The sequence below is a fragment of the Fundulus heteroclitus genome, chromosome 22, assembly GCF_011125445.2.
Source record: "Fundulus heteroclitus isolate FHET01 chromosome 22, MU-UCD_Fhet_4.1, whole genome shotgun sequence".
Classification (NCBI taxonomy): Eukaryota; Metazoa; Chordata; class Actinopteri; order Cyprinodontiformes; family Fundulidae; genus Fundulus; species Fundulus heteroclitus.
In genome coordinates, this window is record NC_046382.1 from 15,766,397 (window position 1) to 15,783,116 (window position 16,720).

At 38.8% G+C, this 16,720-nt stretch overlaps 2 protein-coding genes across 5 annotated transcripts in view; one reads left to right on the top strand and one right to left on the bottom strand.

Annotated features, from left to right (window-relative positions):
• Positions 1–270: 270 nt before the first annotated feature.
• Positions 271–4,634, bottom strand: gpatch11 (G patch domain containing 11). The gene is made up of 8 exons (XM_012874847.3): positions 4,462–4,634; positions 2,457–2,683; positions 2,336–2,377; positions 2,129–2,249; positions 1,946–2,036; positions 684–791; positions 415–496; positions 271–335 (listed from the first exon to the last, which is right to left on the bottom strand). Exons 1-8 carry the CDS (start codon positions 4,509–4,511, stop codon positions 280–282), a joined length of 777 nt encoding a protein of 258 aa, XP_012730301.2. The 5' UTR covers positions 4,512–4,634; the 3' UTR covers positions 271–279.
• A 150-nt stretch (positions 4,635–4,784) lies between these two features.
• The window catches only part of heatr5b (HEAT repeat containing 5B), a 41,794-nt gene continuing 29,858 nt past the window's right edge, over positions 4,785–16,720 (top strand). For 2 of the 4 annotated variants that reach the window (XM_036126018.1, XM_036126019.1), the window contains exons 1-8: positions 4,785–4,884; positions 9,364–9,518; positions 9,604–9,815; positions 12,728–12,836; positions 12,971–13,120; positions 14,454–14,625; positions 14,704–14,861; positions 15,907–16,201. In XM_036126018.1, coding sequence (XP_035981911.1) covers positions 9,393–9,518; positions 9,604–9,815; positions 12,728–12,836; positions 12,971–13,120; positions 14,454–14,625; positions 14,704–14,861; positions 15,907–16,201 — 1,222 coding nt within the window. In that variant the 5' untranslated portion in view covers positions 4,785–4,884; positions 9,364–9,392. The remainder of the gene's footprint in view (positions 4,885–9,363; positions 9,519–9,603; positions 9,816–12,727; positions 12,837–12,970; positions 13,121–14,453; positions 14,626–14,703; positions 14,862–15,906; positions 16,202–16,720) is intronic. The other 2 variants (XM_036126020.1, XM_036126021.1) reach the window with 1 other exon arrangement.

Sequence of the window (16,720 nt, forward strand, 5' to 3'; positions counted from 1 at the left end):
AAACGTCCGTACATCTTTTTAAACGTTAAACTGTAAATAATACCTTTTGTTACATTTTGTAAAAAAAGAACCTCATACTGTCAACCAAAGAAAAGCAAAGTGACGGCAGATTTAAATAAAAAATTAAAATTATTCAAATTCTCATTGCAATATTGTATAATACGGTTTCTCTACTAAAGTAACTTTATTTTTCTTACACCAAGTGTTTGTGAGGAACAAATATATCTTAGCGCTTTTTTAAGGAGGGAGTGGGTAAACAATTTAAAAAAAAAATCTGGATCACTCGTGGTCTGCTGCTGTATCTCCTGGGCAATTGGAGGTCAGGTCGTCTTCATCTGCAGAAAGAGGATATATGAATTTGTAAAGGACCATAAAACATCATAAAACCACAAGCATGCTGTTATCCATCCTTACCATTATACGTAGTTCCACACCATAAGCAGTAAAAATGGACTCCTCGTAAGTACGATGTAATGATTTGCAATTTATCAAAGGACTGTGGGAGAAAAATAAACACATTAAATGGTTCAAGATTACATTTTAACAGCAAACACATTAAATGGCAGTGGGCTAAAGCATATATTGGATATCTTAAGAAATTTATGATATTGTTTAATAATATTTTTATTACATTGGGATTTCCCACTGTTATGAGAAGTACATATCCTACACTAAATACCAACATTTAGTTCTATAATTTCTTCCTCTTCCTCCTCTTCGTCATCAGAATCTTCCTCGTCGTCAGCTTCAACTTTGGGCCAGTACCAGGGTTCTCTGGGAACAGTTATGCCCTGAGACAAAAAGATACCTCAGACGTTAGACACAAACATGCACAACTTTGTACAATCAGTTTAATTGTGAGCCGGCCAAAATGTATTCGCTGCTCTTGTTTACATTTTCTCATATTACAGCCACATATGTAATTGTTTTGATGTTGGAATTTTATGTGACTGACCAACAGACTAGTTCCTGGATAGGGGAAGATAGATTATACATTGTTTTCAAATTTCTTACAAAACAAATTATGTGTAGAACGTAACTAATCCCCCTTGGATCTATCCATAAATAAAATCCAAACTGCCTTTAGAAATAACTGGATTAATAAATGACGTGCATCTGTGTGTAATGTTATCTCAGTATAAATGCTGCTATTTTGTGAAGGCCTCAGAGGTTTGTTAGAAAACAAAAAGCATCACGAAGACCAAGGAACACAGCCGACAGAACAGGGACAAAGTTTAAAGCAGAGCTGAGTTAAAAAAAAAAAAAAAAAAAAAAAAACATGCTTTGAACTTCTCTTGAAGCACTGTTCAATCCGTCATATGAAAAGAACTGTAAACCTAACAAGACAAAGCAACCAAACTGACAAGGCGAGCAAAGATCAGAGAAGCAGCCAACAGGAGCAGCAGAGATCCACAGCTCAGGTGGACAAAGCTGTCATAAATACCACCGTATATCTGGCCTTTAGGGAGGAGTGGCAAGACAAAAGCCAGTGTTTCAAGAAATTTATGAGAATTCCCTTTAGTAGTTTGTAAAAAATGTATGGCATGCAGGAAACATGTAGGAATTTGCTCTGGTCAGATAAGACTTGGAGCAAACCTTCTGAGACTAGACCCTATTCACCACATTGTGATGGTGAGACATGGCGGTGGAAGCATTATGTCATGAAGAAGTGGTTTTTCAACAGGGAAAAGGGAACCGGTGTGAATTGTTGGGGAGACGGTTGGAAAAAAATCAAGGAAGAAAGCCTGTTGGGGGCTGCAAAAGATTTAAAAGTGGGGTAGAGATTCAAGTTCCTGCATGAAAACCACCCTAAACATACAAGTAGAGCCAGAATTGAATAGTTTAGATCAAAGCATCTGAATATTATTGGGTGTAATGTTGACAAAGGACAAACGGTTTTAGGGCTGTGAAACATTTGTAAGGGACTTTAGATTCAGCTTCCAACCTTCTGATTATCAAGCTGCTCGCAAGATCGCTGACTCCGCCTCAGATCTCCTTCAATCTTTCGCTCTTCTCTCTCTGTTCTGACTCTTGACCTGAAGTACATTTCAAACACAGACAATAAAACAGTCGTAATGGGAAGACGGACGCTCTTCAGAGGGATTTCAAATGCTCTCGGAAACCTCACCTAAAATCTTCCAAAGACTTGGCCTCGTTCTGCTGTTTGGCTCTCACTTTCTGCCGATAATGGTGCAGTTCCTCCTCAGCTTTTCTTTTCTTAAGCTCTTCAAGACCAATGCCTCCTCTGTCTGATGGACCAGTAGCAGAAGAATTGTTCATAAACAATAGATTGCGCTAAACACCACAGCATGATACAAAAAAATTAACAGCTTACCTGCTTTTATATTTAGAGGAATTGGATCAACCCTCCCTGCACCTAAACGCACATAAGACTGTCACGTTATATTTGATTCAAAAGAGATTAAAAACAAGACTATTGGGGAAAAAATGCTTACCCGCTTTCCCAAGACCTTGGCCAGCTTTATAACCCATCTTTTGAAGAAGTGCAAAGCCCTTGTTCTGATTGCTAATGGAGCTCTGTAAAGCTGCTTCTCGGCTTTCCTTCTCCTGCTCCTTGTAGCTCTTCTGGCGGTTCTGGATATTCTTTTCCTTTCGCTTTTCCTCCTTTTTGATCGCTTCCTTTGCCCTTCGCACCATGTCGACACCTGGCTTCACATCTTGACTATAAAATGCAAAAAAAGAGAGAGAATAGAAACCTTTTGCTGATATTATCACTTTTAATATTTCAAATGAAGATGAGAAGTGCCTACTCTCACTAGGCTGGTAGTGAAAAGAGGCACTGTGCACTTTTTCTCCTACTGCCTTCAGCACCATTCGGTCTTCTGTTCGGACTTTAAATACAACTTTGAGTCATACCACATGTGGCAATTTATCTGGTTACTCTGTGGTGGAGTAAGGCCTAAAATATGTATATTTAAAAAGTTTATTTTTAAAGCACATTTAAAACTAAATATTTATCAAAGTGCTGCATGAGGTATAAAATCACAAGCATTTGAATCAGTTAAATAAAGTGCACAATAAAACATAACCAAACAAAATAAGTCATAAAATAGATGATATAAGAATGACAATGTAATGGACAGGAGTCTGAATATATCTGAACTATGCAGCGGTATAATCTGCTCTAAGTGTTTTCCTGAAAAAGAAACGGGTCAACTTTAGCATTAAATAAATCTTTCTGGAGAGAACGAGGAGTCTCTGGAACTGGTGCAAATACTTGGATGTAAACCTTTATACAGATGCTGTGTAATTCAATTGAATTCAATTTTATGTATATAGCGCCAATTGATGAAACATGTAATCTCAAAGCACTTCCAAAGTCAATTCAATCAGATTATACAGATTGGTCAAAAAATATCCCATCTAAGGGAACCCCAGTTGATTGCATCAAAGTCCTGACAAGCAGCATTCACTCCTGAAGAAGCGTAGAGCTATAGGGATAATCGTCTGCATCGTTCATGGCTTTGCAGCAATCTCTCATACTGAGCAAGCATGAAGCGACAGTGTACAAGAATAGGATTGAGTAGAACCTTTTCTAAGGAAGCGCAGATCACCCAACGTCTAGAAAGATTATCACAACTGGCTTTATTTGCCTGGTATGTGTACACATATGAGAAATGTGCCTCATAATTGTACAATTCTCATGATGTGCTTACTTATACAATAATACAAAAACACAACCAGCAGTAATACATAGCAAACACAGTCTGCAGTATAGAGAACACATATCAACACACTATAAACAAGTGGACAGATTGAGACAAAAATGTAATGACACAGAACAGAGTGCAAAGGATGCAGGAGAAGATATTATTTCCATTATTATTGTTTTGTAAATGTCCGAGGTTCAGTCACACGTATGATGGGAGATTTTTACACTATAGACTATAGACTGTGCTGTGAGGAGACTCAACAAAACTTTTTAAAAAGGAGGTAAAAAAAAAATAACCTGGAGATATTTTGGTCCATGAGGGACTGTTCTTTATCATGGTAAATTCCACAGACATTCTTTATTCATCTCCCTCTACGGAGCACTGTCTCCAACAGACTCACTCAACTAGATGCTGGATGTTGCATATATATATATATATATATATATATATATATATATATATATATATTAGTCAAGTGCAGAACATTTTCATATTCTGCACTTGAATGAAAAGCAGTTTTTTCTGCATTCTTGATACAACTTAGAATATATTATTTTATACAGAAATATTCCTTTGGCTTCTACTGTTTGGTTAAAGCTTGTTAAGATTATAAATTAAGTCAAGATACAGTTTATAAATCTCATAGTTATTTAGCTAATTGTATTTTATCAGGATTCTCAATTTTGGTACATATTTATAGTATATTACATATATATATTACAATATCTAGCAAGCTAGCTATATATATATATCTTCATTGTTTCAATGCAAACTAGAAGGGGCTTACATTTTACTGAGAAACGCATCAGACATATAATCCTCTTCCTCGTCTGACATGGTGAACTGCAGAAGAAATGCAGTAAAACAACAGAAAGACAGATTATCGGGTTAAACAAAAGCTCGCTGGAACATTTCGTTTTTCTCTTCCTGTGTTTGGTTCGTTCACAGGAAAACTCCGGGCAGCTCCGCGGAAAGGTGCGTGTCAAACGTTCCGCCATTTAAAACACACCATTAAATGATCTATATATTCATTAAAATAATACAGAATTAACGTTCAATACAAAAATTAACATTTTAGAGTTGTTTTGCTTGTTTACTGGGTAAATATTTATCTGTCATGGTAGTTGTTCGCATAGTTTCCCATCGGAAGTACTTGTTTGCGACGCCGCCAATATTTTGTCGTCATTCATCCTGGGTCATCGAAACACAGGTAGTATGTGCATTTTATGTCTCTTTAGCTTGCGTTTCATAATGCTGTTGTTTTTGTTGTTGTTCTCAATGGGAACATCTGGGCGTTGTCAGAGACTCGGGAAACTAGCTTAAAGCTCCGGTCAATGCGAGAGTGTCGTCGGAGTTCAGCTTGTTCCTGACAGGAACCAGCTAGCTAGCCGAGGTCGCTACAAACAGCTAAAACTGTCAAAAACACCAAACAGCCAAATGTTAATGCTAAACACAGCTAAAATGTTTTCCTTTTAATGAAGCACCGACGGTATGTGAATGTAGCCGAGCGCCCGAGAAAACAAAATAAACTTCGAGCTCATTTAACCGGCTTATTTTCATTATAGTCGGGTCAGTTTATTTATCGAATCAAAGCAGATTTCTTCGCATTTAACAAGTCAAAAGGTACATTTCATATATGGGTCATTCCATGAAAACTGTCAAGTTTGGGTCCATAACATTCAAAGAGGAATAGGAGGCATAATAAAACTGTCAATAATACTTTAAGTGTCTGAAGGCATTAATTCAAGTTTAGTTGCTAGCATGAGGTAAAGTTAAATTAAATAATAAATATACATTTTGCACATTTATAACTTTTTGTGTTAAACTGCAATCATTTTCTCATGTCCGCTCTGACCATTTTTCTCATTCATGTAATGTAAAACTTAAAATATGTCAAATAAATCTCAAACATTTATTGTTGTTATGGTTAGACATACTTTCCTCTTATTAGGAAATGTGTTAATTATATTAAAAAGGCATATTTTTTTTATTAAAATAGCATGATTTTTCTGTGTCCATCAATTTCATATTCCACCCGTCACACCAATGTAATTCATCCCCAAAATGAAATACACTTCCTGGAAGTGACTTTACTAACAGGAAGTGACATCATTCAAGAGTTTGAAGAAGAGAAGTCCAAACAATAGTGAGTTCTGATTTTTCTTTTATGAACATTTTTGGTACATTTTTCCTTCAAAATCCTTTCGTTAAGCATAGCATATCCACCCCGTCACACACAAAAAGTGGGGAAAACTATTTGGTAATCAAATTTTGAAATCATATTTGTGTTAATAACTCATTTTTCATTGTACTTCCACGCTAATTGCAGTGTTACCATTTAACATATCCAGAAATCCAGCCATATGGCTTTAGATTTTCCACCCCGTCACATTCCACCCCGTCACACTAAAGCCTGTGACGGGGTGGAATCATTGTGATGGGTGGCACTGTTCTTCATATTGAATTAGTATAAAATATATAAATCTTTCTACACTTCCCTCCCCCAGCATCAAATTAAACATTTATTTTGAGGAGCAGTTCTTAAAATAAAACAGTGGTTATTTATGTCAGTGTCTGTCATTAATTGTGGCCTGAATCGAATTTGAGCAACTATGAAACTGAAATTGTGCAGTTCTTAAATTTGTCCATTCCACCCCGTCACAGTGTTCCTCTCTGTCACACTATATTCCACCCCGTCACAGTGTGATTTTTTTATTTTTTAAAGACAAAGGGAAATATAGTGGTCAAAGCAAGTATACACATAGTTTATATTTGCAATAATGTACATAATATGTAAGTTTTGTTGTAGAATTTTAAGTCAGACTTTACATTTTACCAAAGAATGTATGATCACTTGCATATTATTGATGCTGTACATAAAATAAAAATATTAAAAAAACGCATTTTAATCTAACTATTGGTATTTTTGAACATAAAGACACTTTCTGAAGTGAATAACATTTTGTTTGTCTTATTTTTATCTAAAATTATTGTAGAATTTGTTAACCTTTGTCCTGTGACGAAGTGGAAAAATAAACTCTGATCTCTGGATATAATGTGCTAAAATACTTTAAGAAAATGGTGTCTGAGCTTGAAAAATATGTTTTATTGCAAGTGTTACATGTTCTATAGGCTATGAAACTAAAAAAAAAAAAAAAAGGTTGTGATCAAAAAACTCAAAATTCAAAGGTCCAATCTTAACACTTTCCATGGAATGACCCATATATATCCAAACTCCAATCATCCAATCCACACAGTCACATTTAAAACACACACAGTCTTAAAGTACTTATAAAGTAAGGTCAGAGGATCATATAATAGCAATTAAGAAAAAGAAAACCAAGGCATCGACAAAGTCATTGACTTTGTAGCAATTCCTCATCCTAAGCAAGCATATGGCAACAGGGGAGAGAAACCACTCCCGTTTAACAGGAAGAAACTACCAGCAGAACCAGATTCAAAGTGAGCGTCCATCAGCTCAACACAAAGCGCTTTACACTAGACTAGAGCCACACACAAACAAATATGCCCAATAGATACACACGTTTGTAAGGTCCATTTTAAGATTTAAAAGAAATTAAAAAAAAATTTATTGAGACCAATATTTTGATTAAACTGAATAGATTAAGTTGAACATCAAACCTTGTTCAACATAAAGTGCAGCTATTAAATAAGGCTATGAAATAAACAGTTTTACTAGTACTTAATTAAATGGCAAAACCCCTGAACATTTCAAGTAATAAATAAATTCTGATCAGGCTGATAAATGAAATTATCTCACTATATTCTATACAGTTAAAAACAAACTGAAGTCGTCATCTGTTACGCTTGGAAAGCACTTGGGGAAAAAAGGATGCTTCTTCGGAAGATAAAACTGAACTGAAATGAAAAAAAATACCTATACTATATTACATAAATTATTAAATATTTCATATCAGTGAAACATTTAATCCTCTCTTGTCCAGAGTCTCTTGTGACGCACTTTCCTGTTGGGTGGAAAAGTGCTTACTTCTATTATTACCGCCACCCAAAGGCCTGGAGAAGGAAAGGACGCGTCTTAATCTCATTAAATGTTATGTCATTGAAAGTTGCATGCCTCTGTAATTTGCCTACTGTGCTTTTTTTTTTAAGTTTGCGATTGTATTGTAAATGCAATTAATTGTACAGCCCTAATCGGTATGCAACGTGGGTATAAGGGCCTTGCTCAGGGGCACATTGGCATGTGGCAGGAAGAAGTTGGAATCCCTACAGTTATAGGTATAACATTTATTGTTATTTTGATATAGCAAGCAAGATAAAGAATCAACGCTGCTGCTCCTTAACAGACGTGCTGCTCATAGCTTAGCAACATTAGTTTAAAAACAGTGTTATCTCAGAGAGAGTGATTCAATTAAATTACATTTTATTTATATAGCGCCAATACATGAAACATGTCATCTCAAGCAACTTTGCAAAGTCAAATTCCATAAAATTATACAGACTGGTCAAAATGTTTCCTATCTCAGGAAACCCAGCAGATTACATCAAGTCTTGACAAGCAGCATTCACTCCTCCTGAAAGAGCGTAGAGCCACAGGGAGAGTCGTCTGCATTGTTGATGGCTTTGCAGCAATCCCTCATACTGAGCAAGCATGAAGCAACAGCGGAGAGGAAAACTCCCCATTAACAGGAAGGAAAACCTCCAGCAGAACCAGAGCCAGGCTCAGTATGAACCGTCATCTGCCTCGACCCACTGGGGGTTAGAGAAGACAGAGCAGAGACACAACAAGACAGACAAAAAAGCACAGAAGCACACATTGATCCAGGAATCCTTTCTATGTTATATGGTAATAGCGGATGATCTGCCTCCCTAGATAGTGTCACAGCTGACAAAACACCAGACCAGGTGTACCTACTATGAAGAGTAAAAGACAGAACAAAAAGTTAAAAGCTGAAATAACAACAAGCAATGCAAAATGGAGAACAGTAGAAGAACTCAGCAGAGTGAGAAAATTAGACCCTGATGTCCTCCTGCAGCCTAAACCTATAGCAGTATAACTATAGAGGTAGCTCAGGGTAACATGAGCCACTCTAACTATAAGCTTTGTCAAAAAGGAAAGTTTTAAGCCTAGTCTTAAAAGTAAACAGGGTAGGTTCCCTGTGGCATGATGCTGCCTTTATCCATGATTCTTTTTTCATTTTCACACCATGACTGTCCATGTTTTGTCTTTTTTTTTCTGCAACTGGAAAAAAATCCCAGCATTGTTTTTCTTGTAAGTATTGAAAAAGTATAGGAGCCCTGTTGCAGCAAGCGTATTGGCAGTGCACAGCAACAAGTGGGAGGAGGGCAGCGCTGCTTTAAGTCTTTCCTCCATACGACCGGAGCAAACTCGGTTCTGTCCGGGTCTTATCTGACATTTCATTAAAAGCACTTTAAACTTCCGGAATAGTGTGTTTGAGCATTTTGACGGCTTTGAAACTTTATTTAAAACTCTGCTCCACCTTGATATCAGTAACGACTTTATATGCGAGATGAATATTTTTAAACTCTGGGCTTAAACGGGTTTAATTTTCACCATAGCTCTCACTACAATGTGTTTTGGATCACCTGAAGCCTGTTTTTTTTTTTCTCCTCCTCCTGAATTTCTAACTAAATTCTCAAGTAGGAAGAGAATTGTCATTTCGTGTTGACCTTGTACGTTTCCTCACAGACTAAAGGTACACTTCGCTGATCCTCACCATGGAGCTGGCTCACAGTCTGCTGCTCAATGAGGATGCTTTGGCTCAGATCACTGAAGCAAAAAGACCGGTCTTCATCTTTGAATGGCTTCGCTTCCTGGACAAAGTGCTAGTGGCAGCAAATAAGGTGATTAGTCAGTTTTACTGTTGCTGTATTTAATTGATTGCCTTTACAGGCGTTCAGCGACTTTTATAATGTCCTCGGATGGCAGGTTGATGTGAAGGAGAAGCAGAAGAAGCTGGTGGAGCAGCTAACGGGACTAATCAGCAGCGCCCCTGGACCGCCAACTAGAAAGCTGCTGGCCAAAAACCTGGCTACTCTCTACAGCATTGGCGACACCTTCACCGTCTTCCAGACCCTGGATAAATGCAACGAGATCATTAAAAGCAAGGATGACACACCCGCGTACTTACCAACAAAGCTGTAAGATCCCGTTTAACCTTATATTGGCTAATTATACAGTCATTTGTCATATTTGTATTATCTTTCTAGCTTATAAACGAGTTTTTTTTGTTATACCTTTTAAAATTCAGCCGTTGCAGCTGACCCCTCTCAAAGGGCATTAGCAGTTAAGCCAGGCATTAATCTGCCGTATGATACTTTGTGTTTTAAAAGAGAGGATTAAGTTTGCAGGAGCAAGTGTTGGTGTCTTCTTACTTCCGTTAATGGAAGATTAAAGCTCCATTAGGCTTTTAATGTAGCGGTTATTTATTTTTGCTCTGTATTTGTACTAACTGTGTTTTCCACATTTTGTCCACAACCTTCAACATGCTCTATTGGGATTTTAGATGATAGACCAAAGTAGACAAAGTTGTGCATAGTTGTGAAGCAGATGTAAAATGAAACATGGTTTTCTAGTTTGAGAAATTAGAAAACCCACCGACTCCACCCGTCTGGACCGCCTTAGTGCATCTGGAGCAGGGGTGTCCACAGTGTGGGCCGTGGGCCGTTTCTGGCCCCTGGATTGCAATTCAACAATGCGGTACCGCGCGCGAGCTATTTTTAGAAACACAACGTCACGATGACGTCACATCACGTGGTACGCAGTGGGGCAAACTCCGGAAAGCTGCCGTTGTTTTGCTGTAAGAGACGTGCGTTAGCCTAGGTTTTACTCGGTAAACGACTGCTTTTTCCAAATCTAAGACCATGGTTTTTAAACATTGTTGCTATGGAACGTGCAACAGCGACTCGAGTTACGCTGATCGGCCGCATATGAAGGATGTTTTCTTCAAGACTGCCAAGGAGAAATGTGTACGCTTCGGGGCGGTGGGCCTACACAACAGTTCAACCCGGAAAAAGTTACCAAATTCACGTACATATGTAGCAAGCATTTTGTCGGAGGAAAGGGCCCAACCGAAGAACATCCTGACCCAATTCCAGCGACATCAAGTAGTGAACAGGTAAGAGTATTTTGGTGGCCGACATGTTAATAATGAAGCGCCTGCTACCATGATAGCATATAGGCTATCATGGTAGCATGCGCTAACATGATAGCCTGCTACCAGGCTTACTCAAAAACAATTCAAATGAGACAAACATTAAACATATACCCATTCCTGGACGGTGATTGCAAACAACAACAACAAAAAAAAAAAAAACGGCCGACGCTGCCATGATCGCCGCGCAGGAAAAAAAACAACAAAGCTTACCGTTCATCAACTCGGCCCATATTCCGGTCTTTTTAGCCCTCGAACCTCAAGCCATCGTTTGAGCTGAAGGTTGGTGTGTTCTTCGACAGTGCGACCAGTAATCCGTGTGCCTGGGACATCGTCTTGGGAAAGTTTAACGGCTGTAAAGTCGGTCATATCTGTTATCCGTGCGTTCTCTCCTGTATGCGTTCTCTCCTGTATGCCCTACCTAAGCGGCAAAAGGGGCGTTGCTCTTGAGACGGTGACGTCACGTGCGCGGTACCGCATTGTTTGATACACCAGCACATCTAAATAATGCAGATGGAGACTTTTTATTCTTAATTAGGGCAAAGTTGTTATAGATAAGTTAACATTTCTTATAATTCAAAATGTTAACTACAAAGTATATTTAACTTCATAGTATAAATAGGACATTAGTTCAATAACTTTTACTCAAATGCAGACTTTAGTGCACCAAAATCGACTTTTAATTCATTTTTTAAAATTGGCTAAATACTGTTTTTAAAGAAAGACTGAATTAAGTCTTCTTCCCATTTTAGAAAATATACCCCAGAAATTTTAATTGGGTAACCCTTTTAAAAAAAATCTTACATTTGTTTAATTAAAATAGTGCATGATCATAACTTGTGGAGCTCGTAAAAGAAAAAAAACAAACATATTTTTTGTTTTGGAATTTTAGTTTGTTTTTTTGTTATTTATTTCCATTTTTTAGCCCTCTAGTACTTTTCACATGACAATTTTGGCTCACGTGATGAAAAGACTGACATTTTCTCCCCGTCGTTATAACTCCAGCTCAGTTGGATTTGATGGAGAGCATGTTTGAAAATCAGTTTTCATTACACATTAAAAATTGGAATATGTAGCTCAGTCCATCTTCCCGTCAGCTCTGAACAGATATTCTGTACCTACTAAAGAAAAGCATCCCCACCGCATGGCAATAAGGCTTGATTCTTGATTTCCTAATTAAGCAAATTTTAAAGGCAATGAGTTGCAAAAAGTACAGTAAAGTGGGACATATACAAAAACAACCCATTCTATTATTGGTAACGCTTTGAAAAGGATGTATGCCTTAATCACCTTTACAATTCTGCACAACTTTGTGTTTTTCTATCACATAAAATCCCAGTCAAGTGTATAATGTGAGAAGTTCCAGGCCCGAGGCTCATTTCGTAAGACAATGTACATTCATAAAGATTTTACAGTAAGTAGGGCAGTGGTTCCCAAACTTGTCTTGGTTTATATATATATATATATATATATATATACATATATATATATATATATATATTTTTTTTTTTTTTTTTTTTTTTTAATAGCCTATCAAAATTTGTCATCACTCATTAGTAAGTTTTGCCATGGATCTGTCTTTTAAATGGGAAGATTTATCACCCTCCGAACTCTGGGTAGGAAAATTCACCTGCAGCAGCCCCCATTCAACCCTAAGAGGGCAGCACTAAGGCAGTTTTAAGACAAATATTGCAGAACTAAACAAGCTCACATAAAAATGTAAAATAAGTAGATGGTAACATTAAGGAAGCACTCTTGGGTCCCGTTTATAGTTATCTGCAAAAAAAAAGTTGATTTTGGACAGAAGTTATTTTCCACATCATGTTTTTTTTATTCTAATCCTTCAGATTTTTAGTAATGATTTGTTTGCATACAGTAATGTCGTTGTTTGTCTCGCAGTGCTGCCGTGGCCTGCGTTGGAGCGTTTTATGAAAAGATGGGCCGAATGTTGGGAAGCTCATTTCCAGACACCATCAATAATCTCCTGAAAGCGCTAAAGAGCGCCGAGGTACGAGTTGGAGATTGAGACGTCCGGTTTTCTACCACACCTTGGCTTGAATTCCGCTTTACTGGCGGGTTTTAGGTTCATTGTGTGATATCTGTATTAGTTGTTTTAATTTCAACGTTTTTTTTTTTATGTAGTCCCAAGGCAGAGGAGAGATCCTGCTCAGCCTGCAGAAAGTGCTGAGTGGACTCGGTGGAGCTGCAGCTTCATGTCACAGAGATATCTACAAGAACGCCCGCTCCCTGCTCACAGACCGGTCCATGGCTGTACGCTGCGCAGTAGCTAAGGTTAGTGTCTGAAAAAACACGAGGGATGTAACAGTACAGGGTCAATGGCTGTACTCCAACAAAATAAATAGTTTTAGAACCGCAATATTTTTGTCTTATTTCAGCAAACATTAAAGATCTCTCTGCAAAACAGCTCCTGCTGGACAATTATCATAGCATATATATATATATATATATATAGTTTAACTTGGTCAAGAAGCGAAATAATTTTTTTGATCTTCCTATTAATTGTATGAACCAGATTCAGTCAAACCAACAGATCCTGAACACGTGCGACATTTGGGCTCATGACCCCGTTTATCAACAAGCAGCTGCATCCTAAATGGACAAATCAGAGCTACTGGGGGTCTTTTCCCCTCGTATAACTAGCAGTTTTCCCAACAAATCATAAAATAACAAATCTATGCAGTATTAGATTTAAATTGATGTCATGAGATGAGGCTTACGTTCCTGTGGTACTTCTCTGCAGGAATGCTTTCAGTGTGTATCTTGTCTGCTTATGGCTTTCTTATACACCGACTATCCCTACTGGGTAACAAATAAAGGACTATTCTGTTTAGGGCTGAACAATTAATCGCATTTTCAATATAATCGTGATTTAAAAAAACGCAATTTCCAAATTGCAGAGGTCTGCAATTTTTGGCTATGTAACAATCAGGGAATTAGACACGTCCTTTAGGTGTTGGTAAAATGTTTAAAGTGGGTTTGCCTCCACATGGAAGGGAAGACAGTTGCAGCAGTGAGATAATCTAATTTTATTACTTGTTTTAGAGTTTATATAATCATACATAGCATTAACTACAGGTCAATCAGTTTAATACATAGACTTGCTTATTGGTTGCACTTTATGTTCAACAAGGATTGATGTCCAAATCTACTAAAAGCTGTTCTCTTGAACAATATTCTGATTAATAGAAACATTAAAAGTTTTTGTTTTGAATAGTCCTTGTTTACAAACATCTTTATTAAGACGCCATTTTTGTTGCTTGTGGTTAATGCAGAGAAAAGTCAAAATTGCAATTTTAGTTGAAATATATCGTAGGCAGAACGCAATCATTTCTGCTCTGAGTTTAGATGCTGCGGGTCTTTTAGCACCTAATCTGCACAGCGAGGAAACAAAATGATTTGTTGTTTGTATATGTTTAAAAACGCATGATAAATTAAACTGAAAAAAAAACAAAAAAAACGCATTAAATCGCAATATTAGGAAAAAAAATCGCATTTAGATTATTTTCCAAAATCGTTCAGCCCTAATTCTGTTCCATTTTATTTTAGTCTGTTCTATGAGGATTGAATCAAGAATGCAAAGTAACATTTGTTCCTGCCTGATCAGTGTCTGCTGGAGCTGCAGAATGAGGCGGTGTTCATGTGGACAACAGAACTGGAGAACGTGGCCACTTTGTGTTTCAAAGCCTTGGAAGGCTCCAACTATGGCGTTCGGGTGGCGGTGGCCAAACTTCTGGGTACGGTCATGGCCACGGCCCTCATGCCCAAACAAGCTGCAGGTAGGTGAAGCAGAGCCGCGGGTCACACGCTACATATGGCTGTTTTCAGGTTAACGTGGTTTTTTTTGTGACTCGCAGTGATGCGTCAGAACGTGAAGCGGGCGACCCTGGAGGAGGTGCTGGAGCTGATGGCCACGGGGTTCCTGCGGGGTGGGTCTGGCTTCCTGAAGAGCGGAGGGGAGATGTTGAAGGGGGGAGCCTCGGTCAGCAGGGAGGTGCGAGTGGGTGTCACACAGGTACGCATTTATTCTTAGACGGGGTGAAGAAGCTCACCATCCATCCATCCCTGTATCCATCCATCCATCCATCCATCTCTGCACCCCTCCATCTCTGTATCCATCCCTCCTTGCATGCATCCATCCATCCATCTGTCCATCCATCCATCTCTGTATCCATCCCTCCTTGCATGCATCCATCCATCCATCTGTCCATCCATCCATCTCTGTATCCATCCATCCATCCATCCATGCAAGCATCCATCCATCCATCCATACATGCATGCATCCATCCATCCATCCATCCATACATGCATGCATCCATCCATCTCTGTATCCATCTGTCCATCCATCCATGCATCCATCCATCCATGCAAGCATCCATCATCCATCGATCCATGCATACATCCATCCATCCATCTCTGTATCCATGCATCCATCCATCCATCCATCTATCCATCCATCCATCCATCCATCCATGCATCCATCCATCCATCCATCTATCCATCCATCCATCCATCCATCCATCCATCCATCCATCCATCCATCTCTGTATCCATCCATCCATCCATGCATCCATGCATGCATCCATCCATCCATCCATCCATCCATCCATCCATCTCTGTATCCATCCATCCATCCATCCATCCATCCATCCATCTCTCTTTCCATTCACCCATCCATCCAGCCCTCCATCTCTGTATCCATCCATCCATCCATCCATCCATCCATCCATCCATCCATCCATCCATCCATCCATCTCTGTATCCATCTCTGTATCCATCCTTCCAACCATCCATCCATCCATCCATCCATCCATCCATCCATCCATCCATCCATCCATCCATCCATCCATTCATCTCATTTCATTCCATCAACCACTTCTTTACTCTGTTTGGTGTTTCTATATTGAAAGTCTGGTCACTGCAGAGATATTTTCCAGATTCAAAGCAGACTTTTGTGTTTATGTTTATAAAAGAAAGAAAGTCTGTAATCTGGACATGTAAAATGTGTGGGATTCCTGTCTTCCTCCAACTTATCTTCCTTTTTTTCCCCCTCCCCCCAGGCTTACGTTGTCTTCGTGACCACACTGGGTGGTCAGTGGCTGGAGCGCAACTTTGCCACATTTCTGTCCCACGTCCTGGACCTTGTGTCTCACCCACGGGCCACACAGACACACGTGGAGGCCGTGTACTCGCGGCGCTGTGTGTCCTTCATGCTGCGTGCCACCCTGGGGGGCTTACTGGGAGAGAAAGCTCAGATCGCGGCCGGCAAAGAAATCTGCCAAGCCATCAGCAAACAAATGAGGGCTGTGGGTAAGGAGGATGGGGGGGAAATATCACGGTTCAGAGCATTACAGAGTAAGTACTCATCCATCGTTACCACATTTATGTCTCTCTGCGTTCAGTTTTCAAAAATCACTGCATGTTTTGTTACGGGTGGACGGCGTTTGGCATGTTTTTTCCTCTTCTTTTTTTGGTTTGGCTTCTCGTGTTTGCTTCTTTGGGAGGAGCCTCCTTTTCCTTTTTGTCTCTTTCTAACCACACGCAGCATCATAATGTCAGTAATATTATCCATCAGCAACACAGCTCCTCAACTATTCAGCCTTCGATCATATCATAGTCATCATGGCTTTTTGCCTGCCAGTTCCTGCTCTGTTACTGCTTTATAATCCCTAAGGAGCAAATAACATTTTCTGACTGTAAACGTCTGGCTTACATCAGCAAAAAAAAAAAAAATGCATGTGCCTCTAGATTTACAGCCCGGCATTTTACCAAAAGTTTGCAAGCACACCGCCAGATATTTTCTTTCTCTCCAACACAGCATCCCATTAATGTGTTTTTATGTCACCATTATCTCATTCAAAAGGATGATTCTTA